Consider the following 18443-nt stretch of genomic DNA (forward strand, 5'->3'; position numbering starts at 1 on the left):
ATACCTAACCCCCACATTGTTCAAGGGTCAGCTGTACTTTAGAACTTAAATTTCATTTTATCAATCAAGAAAATCTATTTCTGGATCCAAGACAGAAAAAAGCTTCCAGAGTGTTCCTACTGCTGCAATAGTGCCCTAGCTGTTTATCCAGTGCTAAGAGCACTTAGATACTTTGGGGGGGAAAAAAAAAGGCAGCAGAAAAAAACTGCTGGCAACTGGGAAGTGAGGAGGAGGGTGGGACAAGGAGCAGGTGCACGAACCAGCAGCCTTGTCTTAACGGAGGAGTGAGGACTGAAAGTGCCACCTGGTTCAGGTTAACCTCCACATTACCCTGCCCAGACGCGCGAGCACAGGGACAGCAACCGCAAATGCCACAGATGGTGCTCATCTTAGCTCCTGTTTAATTTCAGTCAGATATTAAACATTTATAAATCTTTTATACAACAAAACAAGGACATGCAAAGTTACAAATATAGAAAATATAAAGTCCATGCATATTTCAAAGACCAGTTAATGGTGCCCACTTTGGATTCTTATATAAAACTATTCAGTGCACATTGTAAGCCTACGGACCACACAAAAGGGTTTCCCACATAGTAAGTATTTAGTACCTGACAAAAACAGTTAATGCATTAGATTTTTCAGATGTTAACTGTTCTAAACAAAACTCCTAAGTTTCTCATGTGCAATATATATTTTATATATTTAATATATATATTTTTTACATAGAATACCCGCACAGTGCAAGCCAATAACATTGCAGAACAGTAATATATATCTGCTAGGTGACGGTATTGAACAATTCAGGGAATCATTTTACCTTACTTAAATAACATGAACAGAATTTCTTTTTCTACTTTGAATGCATCATGCTCCTGTCATTCCAATCCAAGATATGTTTCAGATTGTCTCCCTATTCTTTGATTCAAAAGCCAATTACAGAGACTAAGGACTCGACTTAATTCTGGTTTTTGACAATTATGAGACAGAAACGCAGAAATGCAAGTACTTCTTTTCCCTGTACACCAGCCACTTCCTTCATCACACAATCCTCTATGATGACTGTGATTTTACAACTGCAGCTTTCCTCTATGTTAAAATCTCCTGGTTTCACTCACACAACATTTAAATCATTCTGGCTTCCAGGAAATGAACAAAGGAGATTTGTCTAGAAGGTAATCTAATTTTCTGCTGCCTTAATTATCTATAGTTTACGCTACCAAAGAAAGGAATGCCACATGGAGGTACTTTCAACATCCAGGATGAGAGGTTGCCTCAAAGGGCACCATTCCCAAATGCTGGATTTTTCGGTCCCAGAAGCCTTTCATGTCTGTTGCAGCTATTTATTTCATATGTGTCATGTTATTCATTCCCTGTGAATATGTCCTCTGGCCAGAGATCTAGACTTGCACCGACACTTACTCCTGATGCAACAGCTCCTGTGTAGCCCGTACTGCAAGAGGTCACAGTTCTCTGCAGACACAGAGCATGTGCTCCAGCGGGCTGAGCCTGCGGCTCGAGAGTTAAGGAGTTCTAGTTTTGTTTTTTCTTAAATGAGTATCATGCAACCTCTTTCCAAATTTGGCAGAAATGCTGTCGGGTTTTCTGAAAATGGATGAGAAAATTTCTCCAAATTGCTATGAAATCACCGCTAAGATGGGGCATCCGTGTATTGAGCTCTAGTTGCTGAAAGAGCCAGAGGTTTTCAGGCAACAGTATTTGAGGACTGATTTGAGATTCATTTTAGCTCCAACCTGGTGCAATAGCACCAGATCAAAAATAAGTCTAGATGAACCCGTGGTGATTTGCTCTTATGCTTACTGGCCCAGATTAGCATTGGCCCATGAAGGACTCACTCAAAAGGAGTTTAAATAAAGAGCATCCTGGGTCTACTTGACATTTCCCAGTGCCCATCAGTGCCAAGGGGATTTATTAGCCTAAGGGGGACAAAGAAGCAAGAATGAGACACCTCCACTAAAAGGGCTGCAGGTGGATACCCCTTCCCCCAACCTGGAAAAAGATGAAGAAGATGGTGAAGACAGGAAGACGTTCCTCATCCCACAATCAGGAAGATGAGGAAAGAGATGAGGAGGATCACGGGTGGGGACGAAAACAGGACCATGCTCGAGCCTCTCTGGTAGGCAGCCTGGTACTCCTTCTGGTACTGGGTGACACACATCTGCTCCACCACGCGCTCCATCATCTTGACGTCGGTCTCGGTGAAGTTCTCCCCTTTGGTGGTGGTGGTGACCGTGTGCTGCTTGATGGTGATATTGACGCAGTCGTGCACGAAGTTGTTCTGGTTGCTGTACTGATCCACCGGTTTGTAGTACACTTGGTTGGGGTAACGGTTCATGTTTTCACGATAGTAACGGTCCTCATAGTCATTGCCAAAATGCATGAGGGGCCTGCTCATGGCGCTCCCCAGCATGTAGCCGCCAAGGCCCCCCACCACTGCCCCCGCCGCCGCAGCGCCTGCCATGTGCTTCATGTTGGTTTTTGGCTTACTGGGCTTGTTCCACTGACCGTGGGAGCCACCTCCTTGACCCCAACCACCGCCACCATGAGGCTGTCCCCAGCCGCCCCCGTGGGGTTGTCCCCAGCCACCCCCATGGGGCTGTCCCCAGCCACCGCCATGAGGCTGCCCCCAGCCGCCGCCACCCTGCGGTGGGTAGCGGTTGCCTCCAGGGCTGCCCTGCCCCGGGTATCGGCTCCCCCCAGTGTTCCAGCCTCCCGGCTTCGGTCGCTTCTTGCAGAGGCCCACGTCACTCCATGTGGCCACAAAGAGAACCAGCATCCAGGAGCCAAGGCTCACCATGATGACTGATCTGCAAAATGAAGAAGACAGTGTCAGTGCCCTATATTTATGCTGAAACCACTTAACGTTTGCTGCATAATGAATGCGTGCACAGTGATGCCTTCAGCTCCTCGGTAAAAACACTCTTCATGCCCTGCACTTCTCTGCAACACTGAGGACAAAAGCAATTGTAAATAAAGCATGAATGCAACTCTTTCTCTTTCTCTAAGGACAAATTTGACCTAAGTTAATAATGTTTAGCTCTGTTTCCTAGAAAACTAATAAAGGTGGAATGCCAACAATGTCATTTATGGTACAAATAATTTCCATTGGTAAGCTGCATCTGGACTGGGAGAATCATAACTCCTTCTGGGGGGAGGGGGTTGCCGTAACTTTGAGGTTCTTTAGAGCAGCGATTCTTGTGAAGAGGCATATCCTTGTGAAGATCCTGGAAACTGTGCCCAGTCAGGCTGCTATACGGGGTATTGGCTCTTATAGGGGATGGGCTTCTATGCCAAAGGGAACCCTTTACCCACCCTGGACCTCATTCCCTTGTACCTGAGCAGTCACTTGTTGGGGCTGGGGGTGAAGACAAGTCCCTGGATGCTGTGGACCACTGTGAGGACCCTTCTGAGGAACCTGAGGCCAAGTGTGGCCTATGGACATCTTGTGTGAGTCTAATGTCTAGTTTGGATGACAGTGATTACATAACTTTGCAAATAGCTGGCTCAATGTTTTCTTTCCTCTGCAAGAATACAGGCAGGAAATAAGTCTCTCTTGTTTGCTGCTGTATCCTCAGAGGCTAGGGCAGTGCCTGGCACAGAGCAGGACATAATAGATATTTGTTAAGTTAAGGAATTAATATCCCCTGAGCACATAAATGCCAAGTTTTTCCTCAAAGGAATTCTCAATACAATTCTACTAGAAACAGGAAACATCTAAGATTTTGAAAGCCACCTTGTAAATTCATCTCTCTTTCTAGACAGACAGACAGGCAGACAGATGGGGCTGCTCAGAGTGGGGGAAATGGGCCGTGTTCACAAGCTGAACAGATACTTGCTCACTGAGTGCGTTTCGGTTCAACATTTAATATTTATGAGTGATTTATTTTCTTCTAGTTTGTGATACAAAAGAAACCTTTTTTTATACAAAAGGGCTAGCATAGTTTAGAAAACAACAAACAAACCAAATATTCTAGATGATAATTTATACTCTTTTGCAGAATGTACATTCATCAAATTAAAAATCTCCTTTCAGGCCCGGGGCAGTGGCTCACGCTTGCAAACCTAGCACTCTGGGAGGCCAAGGTGGGAGGATCACTTGAGCTCAGGAGTTTGAGACCAGCCTGAGCAAGACAGAGACTCCATCTCTACTAAAAAAGTAGGAAAAATTAGCCAGGCCTGGTGGTGTGCACCTGTTGGGAGGCTGAGGCAGGAGGATTGCTTGAGCCTGGGAGTTTGCAGTTGCAGTGAGTTATGACGCCACTGCACTCTAGTTGGGGCGACAGAGACTCTGTCTCTGAAAAAAAAAAAATCTCCTTTCAGATTAAAGATCTCACCATGGGTGCTCAGTTCCGAGGGCAGAGATCAAAGACACATAGTAGAATGATTATTAAACAGTCTCTACTGTACCCTACATCAAATCATATGCTCTAAAATATCACTGTATAAAACCTAAAATGCCATATGCTGTAACAGTGAATGAAGTTAGTCTTGTCCCCAGCAACTGGGATTATCTGTAAATTTTTTTAAAATTAAAAAATAATTTATCATATCCTGCAGAGCTAACAATTAAATTGGGTAATAGCCATAGAATTGCTAAACAAATAATTGAATTGACAACCTGCTTATGTTTCTACTAACATTACTGAAATCACAAGAGCTTTACTTGTCACTTGGTGGTCATAAGCAAATCAAAATATATTTGGAAGTTACAAGCCAAGTTACAGTACTCAGATCACACCAAGTAGGAGTTTGGAGGCTCTTTTGGGTGGTGGTTTTAGGCGCAGGGTCCTGGGACATGATGACTGGGCCCATTCCTGCCCCCACACTTCCTGGCTCCTAGTCTTTGCAGGGCTGCTTCCCTGATCTTGCCCCATGATCTCATGGGGCCCAGCTCTTAGCCTCCCCACTGCTCACAAACTAGCGGACCACCCCTTGAGTCAGTAACTCCCAATTTAAAGAGGCTTTATGTCAACAACTTCTTTATTCACCCCAGTAAGCCAAATCCAGCCAACACCCTGGAGTTATTCTTGAATTTTCTCTCCCAGCATATATTGGATCTATCAGCAAATCTTAGCAGCTCTATCTTGAAAATAAACCCTAAGCCCCTCAGCCCCTCACATTTTCCAACATGACCATCGCTTCTCACCTGATTCCTTCAACAGCCTCCTAACCAGCCTCTGGGTTTCCCTCCACCCCCACTGTGCATCCTCCTTTTAATATGTGTGTTACATCTTGCCACTTCCTTGTCCTCAAGTGGAGCTCCTTTGTCCTACGGATAAAACACAAAGTCCTGGCTATGCTGACTGGGCCCCACGTGACCTGGGCCTCTGCTGCTCCACAAACCTGACAAGCGTGGTCTTCCCTGGGCCTGGAAGGCTCTTCCTCCAGCTACTCATGCCGTTCACATCTGCTTGAATGTCATCTCAAGGAACTTTCCACACCACTCTACCTAAGACAGCATCCCTACCCTACTTCCTTTCTCCTTGCCCTGCTTCATTTTTCTCTGGAGTAGTTATGGCTACTTGATATATTATTTATCGTATGCTTATTGTTCATCTTCTCCACTGGAGCGTAAGCTCCTCCAAGACAGGGGTTTGGTTTTGTGCATAGCAGCATCCCCAGACATAGCACCCGACACACCGACATGCAAAACAAATGCTGAATGAATGAATGAATGTGAAAATATCTCAAATAAAACATAAGGAATAATCAAACTATTAATAAAAATGAAATATTTACAATGGATTCCAAAAGAGAACCATACTTATACATTTATGAAACATTCTTTTCTGCAACGGCCAGCTAACATCTTCAATTCAGTTGACACATTGGCTGCCACACTGGAAAAAAATTTTTCCTTGGGGTCACAGTGTTTTATTAGGAAAATAGAATAAAAACACTGAGAACAAAATGAGCCTTTCTAACTTAATGAAAAATTTGTCAATTTTTTATTGTTTTCTGTGCATGAGTTATATGCAACTTGAAAAATAGTTCACACAGCTCGCAAGTGAGAGTGTGAGCTCACAAGAGACGTGTGAGTTACGTATGCTTCACAAGGCCCAGGTTCAAAATTAGCATGAGTTAAATACAACTCACATGGCAGTTAACGTGTTAAATAAACATTTATTTCATGTGTCAGCCACCATGATGGACTCCGGCTGGCTAGAGCTGTTATCTAAGATGAGCAAGATGGGAGGAAAAGGACGCCTCAGGGGAATGACTCTGAGTGGGGCTTTGCACAGACCTGCTTAAGGCTGTAAGAGTTACGGCTCTGTGAGTTCACGGTGACACATGGACAGGCAATGACCCGGCACAGTGAGGGAGGCACAGAGGACAGCAACTGGGCACAGATGGTGGATGGGGCCAGACTGCTTCTGAGTGGAGATGGGCACCGGCAGGTCTGGGGACCTTGCATCTAAGATCCTCCCTGTGAACTGTCAGGTTGTGGCCTAATCCTCTGGCATGTTCCAAGATATTCGATGAAGTATTTAATAGTGGCCAATACCTATCTATCACTCAGAAGAACACTAAAAATGCTCTTAGAAACAAGAGAAGATGTCCATTGTCTCAGAACTCAAGTGCCTGTCCAATGTCATATTCAAAGGCAAAGAAGTAACAGGTATAAGAACTGCAAGGAAAGAGCTTGGGCTGATATTACTTGTAATTTATGTGATCATACACATAGAAAATCCAACAGAATCAACAGAGGTAACATGAGAACCTACTAGATTTCAGCAAGGTTGTAGGATACCAGATCAGCTTACAATAATCAACTGCATTTTCCTGTAATAATTGCCTAGAAGAAAAGACAGATAGTCACAATAACAACCAAACGGTAAAGCATCTAGGAATTGACTTAACTAAGAAAAGATAAGATTTCCATGGGGGTGGGGAGAATTAAAACTCTAATATAAGGAACTTAGAAGATGATCTGAGAAAATGGAGAGTCCATGGTCTCTACTGGATAATTCAGTATTATAAAGATGTCAGTTATCCCCAAATGAACTGGCAACTTCAATAAAATGCCAATCAAAATCCAGGTGGATTCTTTTGAGGAATTCAATAAATTATCACAAGGAAAGAAATGTCCACGAATAAAAAAGTTAACTTAAAAAAAAAGAGTAAAAGGCTGGGCGTGGTGGCTCATGCCTATAGTCCTAGCACTCTGGAAGGCCAAGGCAGGCAGATCGTTTAAGCTCAGGAGTTCGAGACTAGCCTGAGCAAGAATGAGACCTTGTCTCTACCAAAAAAATAAAAAGAAATTAGCTGGACAACTAAAAATATATAGAAAAAATTAGCCGGGCATGGTGGTGCATGCCTGTAGTCCCAGCTACTTGGGAAGCTGAGGCAGGAGGATCGCTTGAGCCCAGGAGTTTTGAGGTTGCAGTGAGCTAGGCTGATGCCTCGGTACTCTAGCCTGGGCAACAGAGTGAGACTCTATTTCAATAAAAAAAAAAAAGAAAAAGAGTAAAGAGGAAGGAATTTGTCCTATCAGACACAAAATCATATTGCAAAGCCACAGTAATAATGACTGGATGGTAAAAGTTCAGGAACATACCAACAGATAAGGAGGTTCAGAGATAAACCTATGTATATATATATGCTTTATCAGGGACTTAATCTACATAAAGTGGGCACCACAAATCAATAAAAAAGGAAGGTTCGATGCTACTGGGAAAATGGAGAAAAAGAAAACTGGATCCCTGATACCATATGCAAAAGAGAACTCAGATGGATCTGCATGTGAAAGCTAGGACTAAGGCATTAGAAGAAAATATGGGCAAATGTCTTTGTGACCTGGAGGAGGAGTGGGTGAAAAAACTTTTTTTTTTTTCCAGATAGGGTCTCCTGCAGTTGTCCAGGCTGGAGTGCGGCGGCTCAACCATAGCTCGCTGCAGTCTCAAACTCCTGAGCTCAACGGATCCCCCCACTTCAGCCCTCTGAGTAGCTGGGACTACAAGTGTGCACCACCACACCTAGCTATTTTAAACATTTTTTTTTTTTTGTAGAGATGGAGTCTCACTATGTTGCTCAGGCAAGAGGACTTGAACTCCTGTCCTTAAGTGATCCTCCTGTTTCAGCCTTCCAAAATGCTGAGATTGCAGGCATAAACCACTGAACCCAGCCCTAGGGAAGAACTTTTTAACAGAAAGTACAAACCATAAGGCAAATGATTAATGAATTTGATTACATAAAAATTAAGGATTCTTATTCAACACTATGAAGAAAACTATGGCCAAGGTTAACAGAAAGAGTACACTATGGTAAAAGGTATTCGTAGTATTTAAAATCAAGGGCCTGGGATGGTGTTAATGTAGCTGATGAGCTGCAAATAAATGAGCTGGATTTTGCAAAGAGAAACAGTAAGACTTGCTGATAGAGTGGATGGAGTGAGGGTTGCCCAGGTTTGTGGCTTTTATAACCAGGTGGATGGTGGTGATGTCATCTACCAAAATAGGAGAAACTGGTGGGGGGCCATGTTTGGGAAAGAAAGCTAAAACTGAGAGTTTTAGTTTGGACACATAAACTGTAGCATATGTATGAGACATTTAAGTGAGAGTATCAATTTAGGTGATTGTTAAAAGAATCTGGAACTCAGTGGAGATAAACAATTGGGCATCTTCACCTGATATGCAGTGCTTACAGCCAATGGGAGAGAGGGTGAGATCCAAACTGCAGTGGGCGGGCTGGCATTCTTAGCCACCCTGCTGCACAGGATCCAGCAACACAGGTGCCAAATCCCAAAAAAAAAAAAAAAGAAATAGAAGAAGAAGAATACCACCTAACTGATTTTAGCAGTTTAGTAAAAGAAGAATACATTGTGATCAATAAGGATTATTTTAGGAATATAAGAATGGCTCAAAATCAGAAAAATTAATGGGATAAGGAGAAAAAAATATTTCTGCATTGAAAAGCTTTCAATTAAAATCAACATCCATTCCTTGAAAATTTCCATTCTTTAAAAATCCATTCTTTAAAAATTTTAAGCTATTTTAAGAAGTTTCTGCCTGACTAGGAAGGTAGTCTCTTTCAATCATAAAGAACTGCTATCACAAACACAAAGCCCACCCACTATTGTAATTTTAAGAGGAAAGGCATTCCCGTTAAAGTTTGATTTTTTTTTTTTTTTTTTTTTTTTTTGAGACAGAGTCTCACTTTGTTGCCCAGGCTAGAGTGAGTGCCATGGAGTTAGCCTAGCTCACAGCAACCTCAAACTCCTGGGCTCAAGCAATCCTACTGCCTCAGCCTCCCAAGTAGCTGGGACTACAGGCATGTGCCACCATGCCTGGCTAATTTTATCTATTTATATATTAGTTAGCCAATTAATTTCTTCCTATTTATAGTAGAGACAGGGTCTCGCTCTTGCTCAGGTTGGTTTCGAACTCCTGACCTCAAGCAATCCACCCGCTATGGCCTCCCAAAGTGCTAGGATTACAGGCGTGAGCCACCACGCCGGGCCTGCTGTTGTTATTTTAGATTATTCTGGAAGTTCACCTGGATATGGTATTCTATCTGGAAAATCCAGGAAAATCATTCAAATATGTCTTAGAATAAATTTGTGAGCTCATTAGGGTGGCAGTTTTTTAAATAAATATAAAAAACCAGTGAGTCTGTAAATCAGCTATAATTAGAAGGATTAGTGGGGAAAAACATTCCAATCATAATGGCAATAAAAACTTTAAAATATCTGGGATTTAGTCTAAAAATAAATAGTAGGACTTAGGAAAGCCATAAAATTGTACGAAGGCATAAAAGAAGACCGGAAAAAGAGAAAGACATATAACATTTTTGGCTGGGAAAACAACATTGAAAAATACCAGTTCACCTACAAATAATCCATGAAGTCAATACAATTTCAGTCCCAACTCAAAGGGGATTTTGTAATTCCCTAGATTCTAGGGATCCCTTGGATTTTAGACAGATCATCCAGATAGAAAATCAATAAGAAAATATCAAACTTAAACTATACTCTAGACCAACTGGACCTAAACAGACAAATACAGAACATGTTATCCAACAGACACAACACACATTATTCTCTATTGCACACAGAATATTCTCCAGGATAGATCATATATTAAGCCATAAAACAAGTCTTAGCAAATTTAAGATTGTAATTGTATCAAGTATTTTCTCTGACCACAATGGTGTAAAACTAGAAATCAATTATAGAACTTCAGAAAATTCACAAGTACATGGAAATTAAATGACATGCTCCTGAACAACCAATGGGTACATTAATAAATTAGAAGGAAAATTTAAAAATTTCTTGAGACAAACAGAAATGGACACATATCCCATAACAAAACGTATAGGATTCAGCAAAAGCAGTTCTAAGAGGGAAATTTATAGTAATAAACACATACATCAAAAAAGAAGAAAGATCTCAAATAAGCAACCCAATTTTGCACCATAAGAAACTAGAAAAACAAGAACAAACTAAGCCCAAAATTAATAGAAGGAAGGAAATAATAAATATTAGAGTAGAAATAAATGAAACAGAGACTAGAAAAATAACAGAAAAGATTAAGGAAATGAAGGATTGGTGTTTTGAAAAGATAAAATTGATAAACCATTAGCTAAACTAACAAAAAAAGGGAGAAGACATAAAATCAGAAAGGAAAAAGGATACATTACAACAGCTATCAAAGACATACGAAGGATCATGAGACTATTGTAAACGATTACATGCCGACAAATTGGATAACCTAAAAGAGAATTCCTAGACACATATAACATATCAAGACTGAATTATGACAAAATAGAAAATCTGAGAAGAGGAGTAAGTAGTAAGGAGATTCAAGTGGTAAATAAAAAGTCTCCCATCAATGAAAAGCCCAGGACCTGATGGCTTCACAGCTGAAATTTACCAAACATTTAAACTAATATCAGATCTTTTCACACTCTTCCAAAAAGTTGAAGAGGAAGGAATATAGCCAAATTCATTTTATGAGGCCAGCTTTACCCTGATCACATTACAAAACAATGTAAGAAAAGAAAACTATAGGGCAATATCCCCAATGAACATAGAGGCAAATATCCTCAACAAAATACTAGCGAACCAAATGCAACACTACAGTAAAAAGGGCATACGCTATGATCAAGTGTTACTTATTCCTGGGATTCAAGGATGGTTCAGCATATACAAATCAATAAATGTGATACATCACATTAACAGAAAAAAAAAGATAAAAATCATAGGATCACCTCAATAGTTGCAGTAAAATCATTTGACAAAATTCAACACCCTTTTATGATAAAAACATTCAACAATCTAGGTATAGCAGGAATGCACCTCAACATAATAAAAGCCATTTATGAAAAATCCACAGCTGACATCATATTCAATGGTGAAAAAGTTCCTCTAAGCTCAAGAACAAGACAAGAATATCTCCTCACAGCACTTCTATTAATATTTAATATATGCTAGAAGTCCTAGCCTGAGCAATTAGGCAAGAGAAAAAAATAAAAGGCATCCAAATTACAAAGGAAGAAGTTACACTGTTCCTGTTTGCAGATGACATGATCTTATATAGAGCAAACCCTAAAGACTCCTCCAAAAAAGTATTAGAGTAAACAAATTCAGTAAAGTTGCAGGATATAAAATCAACATATAAAAATCAGTAGCATTTCTATACACTAATAACAAACTATGTGAAAAACATGTCAAGACAATAATCCTATTTACAATAGCTACCAAAAAAATAGTAATAAATTTAACCAAGGAGGTGAAAGATCTCTACACTGAAAACTATAAAACACTGCTGAAAGAAATTGAAGATGACACAAATAAATGGAAAGATATTCCATGTTTAGGAATTGGAAAAACTGATATTGTTAAAATGTTCATACTATCCAAAGTGAGCTACAAATTCAGGGCAATCCTTATCAAAATACCAGTTTCATTCTTCACAGAAATAGAACAATCTTAAAATTTGTATGGAACCACAAAAGACCCTGAATAGCCAAAGTGATCTTGAGCAAAGAGAAAAGACTGGTGGCATCACACTTCCTGATTTCAAAATATACTACAAAGATATAGTAACCAAAGGAGCATGGTACTGGAATAAAAACAGACACATTGACCAATGGAACAGAGTAAACAGCCCGAAAATAAATTCACACATTTACAGCCAACTAATTTTTGACAAAAGTGCCAAGAACACACAATGGAAAAAAGTCCCTTCAAAAACTTCTGTTGGGAAAACATGGATATTCACATGGAGAAGAATGAAATTACACCCTTATCTCACGATATACAAAAATCAACTCAAATCTATTAAACACTTAAATATAAGACCTGAAACTATGAAACTACCAGAAGAAAACATAGGGGAAAAACTCCATGACATTGTTCTGGGCAATGATTTTCTTAGCTATGACCTCAAAGGCATAGGCAACAAAAGCAAAAATAGACAAATGGGATTACATAAAACTAAAAGCCTTATGCACAGCAAAGGAAATAAGCAACCGAGCCAAGAGACAACCTACAGAATGGGAGAAAATATTTGCAAACTATCCATCTGATAAGGAGTTAATATCTAAAATATATAAGGAACTCAAACAACTCAATAGCAAGAAAACAAATAATTCAATTAAAAGATGGGCAAAAAAACCCTGAATAAACTTTTCTCAACAGAAGATATATAAATTGCCAACAGGTATATAAAAAATGCTCAATATCACTAATCATCAGAGGGATGTAAATCAAAACCACAATGAGATATAACCTCACTCCTGTTAGAATGGCTATTATCAAAAGGAGAAAAGATAAGGATGTGGAGAAAAGGGAACCCTTGTACATTGCTGGTGGTAATGTAAACTAGTACAGCCATTATGGAAAACAGTATGGAGGTTCCTCAGAAAACTAAAAATGAAACTACCATATGACCTAGCAATCCCACTATTGGGTATATATCCAAATATATATTCAAAGGAAAGGAAATCAGTATGTTGAAAGAATATCTGCACTCCCATGTTTATTGCAGCACTATTCACAATAGCCAAGATATGGACTCAACCTAAATGTCACACAGGCACAAAAAGAGAAATACCACATGATCTCATGCAAATGTGGACTCTAAAAAAGTTGATCTCAAAAAAATAGAGAATAGAATAGAGTTACCAGAGGCTGAGGCAGTTGGGGTGAGTGTCGGAGAGACCGTGGTCAAAGGATTTATAATTAGTTAGGTAAGAGGAATAAGTTCATGAGCTCTGTTGTATAGCATAGTGACTAGCTAATGATGGAATACTGTATTCTTGAAAAGTGCTGAGAGGGATGTTAAGTGTTCTCACCACAAAAATGATAACTATGTGAGGTTATACATATGTTAATGGCTAAGATTTAACCATCCTACAATGTATACATACTTTAAAACATCATGTTGTACACAATAAATACATATGTAATTTTTATCTGTCAATATAAAAAATAAATAAATTGAAAAACAATTCAAAGGGGATTGTAGAGAACATTATGAAACAATACTCAGAATTAAGAGGACTAGAGAAATTTTTGAACGAGAAGATAATCCCCAGGCACTTGGCCTGCCAGGTGTTAGGACACAAAACTGCAGTAAGATCACATGGCATTGGTGCATGAGCAGAATGGCAGAACAATGAAACTAGATCCAATGCTTTACACGATCCCTAAATTACCCCATTCATCTTATTCCCATTTATAGATAGGGATTGAGAGTCAGAGCTGGTAAGAACTTGTCCCAAGGTTGTAACAGCTCAAGGTGACAGAGCTGAGATCCAAATATAGCAACCAAAGCCTTCCCACCCATTGAGGTAGTGTGCTGAGGGCCAAACTTCAGATACTCAGAACAATACTTTACAGTCTAAGGCGTAATTGGTTAAATTGGCAAAGTGGTAAGGATCAGACATTCCTCCACCCTCACCCCACACTGTCCCTGTCTTTCCTGAGCTAAGTAAACTCACTTGTCCCATTTTAATCTTTTGATGTCATTGCTCCTTAACGAATTGATGTGAGCTGTATACAGTTTTGCAAACAATTTTGAGGTAGGGATTTTATACTGGCACCGTGAGGCCCAGTCCTGGATCGAATAAGGCAAAGGGTTCCCAACATGGTCCATCATCAAAATTACCGAAGGAACTTTTAAAAACCATTATTGCTGGAACCTATCCCAGGCCAGCCTGAGAGTGTCTAGCGTTGGGATTTAGAAATCTATAAAAGCGTCCCAGGGAACTGGAGTATAGTATAGTCAGGCTTTGGAGCTAGGTCCTCAGGCGACTAATCCTTAACATTTATAATGCTTTTCATAAAAGGGTGTTCCTCCTTTGAAGTGACCACACAATACTATAAAAGCTATAGGCAGAATACAGTAGGAGAAAAAGGACTGTTTAACAAATTGAGAAAAAAATTCTCAACTGTGAGAAGTCCTGCACATACACTTCCCGATTATTTTATAATGCTGTAGCCATCACCGGCTTAGAAACAGACATATTTTGAATGTTTAATATGCAGCAGTTCACAGCTGATATAGTAGCCTTGGAAGAGGATATAAGATCTGAAAAGGGAGAATAGACTAGGTAAGTTAAAACTACAGCCTAGAGATCCTTTTACCTTGGTTTTGTCAGTTGATTGAGAGGCATTTCAGTGTCAATGTGGTGCAGAAATATTAGTTACATTATTATTGCTGTTTTTTAATTTTAGTTTTAAAATTGCTGCTGCCTTACGTAATTTGGTGTGATTCTAGAGAAAGCTGTGGTCCTTTCTCTGCAAAATTAAGCTGATGATGATGCAATTAGGTGTGAATTACACAGATAGAGCTCAGTGGCCTCTGGAACAAGGGCTTGTGATCACAGCCTTTCCTGACCCTTATTTTCTGTGACAGTTGGTGACTTTCAACCATTACAAGACCACAGAGGTTCTGCAGGGTACATACAATCTGTTGTGGCTCAGTTAAACTGGATTTGTGTCTCCAGGAAGACAGAACGCTTCAGTGTGGCTGAAATTGTTCAGTTTTGACATATATTCAGGAGTCCTTAAAAACAACAAAAAAGAAAAAACTAAATTGATAAATCTAAGAAGTGATTTTTAAAAAGAAAAAATCTAATAAACAAATTACTAAATCACTAATAAATTTACTCCAGGAAAAAAATGGAACAATATTTGAAAAAGGAACAAGATCAGCTAAAAATGTTCTATTCTAAGAAGCAAATATGATAATAATCTCTCCTCCTTTCTCCCACACACAGAAAACTGTGGTTCCATTTCATTTTAAAAATGGAAAGCTGTGATCTATTTTAAAAAATCTCATTATTTAGTGAAGGCAATACATTCACAAAAAGAAAATTAAGATTACTTATAATTTCTATTAAAATTCTCATTTTTGGAGTTTTTCCTTTCAGATTTTTCACATATGCATTCATGTTTGGGTAAGTATACAGTTTAGTAACCTGTACTTTGACTTAGTTTTTTCGCTGCATATCACAGGCCCCCAAATCATGATTTTTGATGGTTATGTAATGTCCTGTTCAGTTAATGTGTCATGATTTTCTTAGCTACTACCCTGCTGTTACACATTCAGGTTGTTTCCCAATTGGTTCTTATTTTAGATCATCCTGTTTGGAATATGTGTCCGCATATGGCTTTTTTTTTTTTTTCCTTGTTTATTTCTTCCATTGCAGGTAAATTCCCAGGAGTGGGGTTTCTGGGTCACAGCTTCCAATTTCTGAATGCATCACCAGATTGCTTTACAAAAGGTTTGTAGTGCTTCAAAACGTCCCCAGTGGGGTGTGAATAGGAAAAAGGATAAGGCATAGACACCAAGGGCCAATTTTACATAGCTGGTTAAAGTTAATCTTTGCAACAAATCCTGGAAGTAGGTATCATTTCCTCCATTTTATGAATGAACAAAAGGAGGGTTAGGAATTTAGGTGACCTGTCCAAAGTCACAAAGTTGACTACAAAACCATCTTTCTTAACCCAAAGCCTTAGGCCGGCGCGGTGGCTCACGCCTGTAATCCTAGCACTCTGGGAGGCCGAGGTGGGCGGATTGCTCCAGGTTGGGAGTTCGAAACCAGCCTGAGCGAGACCCCCGTCTCTACTAAAAATAGAAAGAAATTAATTGACCAACTAAAAATATATATACAAAAAATTAGCCGGGCATGGTGGCACATGCCTGTAGTCCCAGCTACTTGGGAGGCTGAGGCAGGAGGATGGCTTGAGCCCAGGAGTTTGAGGTTGCTGTGAGCTAGGCTGACGCCATGGCACTCACTCTAGCCTGGGCAACAAAGTGAGACCCTGTCTCAAAAAAAACCACAAAAAAAAACAAACCCAAAGCCCTGCCACTTCCCTGGACATCTGAATATGCCAAGTTTTGGGCAACCTTCCAACAGGGGTTGCTGTTAGTATGATCGTTGTTTTATTAAATTATAGACCTAAAATGATAACCCAAAATTGTTCTAATTTACATTTCATTCTGCAAATGATTCATCACTTCACCATTTATTATAATCTTAATAATTTCCTTTCGCAAGTATGAAAAACTTGGGTCAGATACAAATAATATACAAATCACACCCTAGCTCTCTGCTCTCTTTCCCTTTCAGGCTAGCTCTTTTTCATTGTAAGAGCTTCTCAGTATTTGTGCAGGTAAAATTGTTCTTTTTCATGGGTGATTTTTTTCTTTCTTCTTCAAATCTAAAAGAGTTGTTAATCTTTCCAGAGGCCTCACATTTTCATTCCATTTTTTGTTCCCATTTTTTTCTGATAATTAGATTTTTTAAATCTTTAGTCATATTCTACGTGGAGTTGTTTTTCTTAAGGAAAAGTGAAACATCTCAAATGTCGTGCATGTGGGGAACTGCTTATTAAACCGTGATGCTCTAAGCACAAGAAAATAACGCAGCCATGGAGACCATCACGGTTACAGCGGTGAAATTGCACTGCGTCGTGTATGAATCTGGAGGCGACGACACCAAAACAGAAGCCTGTGGCTCTGCGATGGTGATGGGTGTAACGGTGGTTAATTACACGGTAAAAAATATTTGCTACAGCTATTACAAAGAGAAAAGGAAAAAAATCCTTAAAAAGGACAGTGAAAATGGATTTATCCCCATTGTTTAATAATGAAACGGGAACACGCCTGCCGCACAGCTGGACAGGCTGGTTCCCCGAGGGGGCCCTGATGGCCAGGTTCTCGGTCGCACCTGCGGCCGCTCTGGGGGGTCTTCGGCCGCCCGGGCGGCGCGAACGGGGGGCGGGGCCTCCCCGAGACCCCTCCCCGCCGAGGCCGGAGGCCCCGCCCACGCCCCCTGGTGTTCCGCGGGTGGCGAGAGGGCCCCGCTGCCTCCCCCAGGGCTGCTCCAGCCGCGGGGACCAAGGGCGGGGCCGCCTCCAGGGAGGAGCTCGGCGGCCGCGGGAGGCCCCCAGGGGTCCTGGAACTCCTTCCCCGCCGCAGCCCGGCCGCGGGCTGGTACCTGCCTAGCCATCCCCCAGGCACCCGCTGGGCATCCGGAGGCGCCCGGCCTTGCCAAAGGGCGTCCCGGCCCCTGGCCCCCGCCTCTGCGCGCCGGCTCCTAGGGGCAGCCAACCTGCGGGGACCCGGAGCCCTGCGTCCCCCAGGAGCCCCTCGTCCGCTCTCCCCGCCCAGCGCCCCAGCCACGCCCGTCGGCGGCCCTCCTGGAGTGTCCCGGCCGCCGGCGATCGCCCCCACTTTCCCGCACCTGCGGCCGTGGGGCCGCGCGACTCGCCATCCCGCACCCACGCGGGGAAGAGGGAGCGATTAGACGCCTCCGCCACCGACACCCCTCGGAGGGGCCCCACCAGCTCCCCCCAACCCCCACTCCGAACAAACGGGGGCTTTCATAAGCCGAAAACCCAAGCCAAGCAGCGTCATCCGAGAAGGGACCGGCACACGGGGCAGGCCCGACCGCGCCACGCGCCCCCAGCCCCTCCTCAGCGCCCAGGTCCGACCCCGCCCGGCCGTGCGCCCCGCGCCCCGGCTCTCCCTCGGCCTCCGCGGCTGCCCCGCCGCACCCCAGTTCTCGGACTCCTGCCCCCGCGCACGCCCCCCGCTGCGCTTACCGGCTCGGTCGGGAGCCGGGGAGAAGCAGCTCGCCGCGCCGCGGCTGTCAGCGACTGGGGCCCGGAGCTGACGCGCGCCGGGAGGAGGGGCCGGGCGGGCGGGGGCCGGGGGCGGAGGCGTTCGCGGGCGAGGTCGCCGGGGACCAATTACCGCCGGCCTCGCGCACTCGCGGGCGCCTCCGGCGAGCCGCCGCCGCGGCGTACGTTGGGGGTGCAGCGCTGCCAGGCAGGGCCCGGAATGAGTCACCCGAGAAACGAGTCGAGATTCGCTTAAACACTGGCATCGGTTGATGCCTCCTCCGGGTGCCATCGCTCCCCGACATTGCTCATTGATTATAAAAACCATCTTTAATTAGAAATTCGG

General features: G+C 42.2%; 1 protein-coding gene across 3 annotated transcripts; it reads right to left on the reverse strand.

Moving 5' to 3' along the window:
- Positions 1–369: 369 nt before the first annotated feature.
- On the reverse strand, positions 370–18168 carry PRNP (prion protein (Kanno blood group)). 3 transcript variants are annotated; one of them, XM_012755168.2, is made up of 3 exons: positions 18080–18137; positions 14934–15032; positions 370–2828 (listed from the first exon to the last, which is right to left on the reverse strand). In XM_012755168.2, the coding sequence occupies exon 3, from the start codon at positions 2816–2818 to the stop codon at positions 2054–2056; it is 765 nt and encodes a 254-aa protein (XP_012610622.1). In that variant the 5' UTR covers positions 2819–2828; positions 14934–15032; positions 18080–18137; the 3' UTR covers positions 370–2053.
- Between the last annotated feature and the right edge of the window lie 275 nt (positions 18169–18443).

This window comes from Microcebus murinus, chromosome 16 (genome assembly GCF_040939455.1).
Source record: "Microcebus murinus isolate Inina chromosome 16, M.murinus_Inina_mat1.0, whole genome shotgun sequence".
Taxonomy (NCBI): Eukaryota; Metazoa; Chordata; class Mammalia; order Primates; family Cheirogaleidae; genus Microcebus; species Microcebus murinus.

What these genes read in the sequence shown, in the direction of transcription:
- PRNP (XM_012755167.3), bottom strand. Translation starts at nt 2,818, where the DNA reads ATGGTGAGCCTTGGCTCCTGGATGCTGGTTCTCTTTGTGGCCACATGG.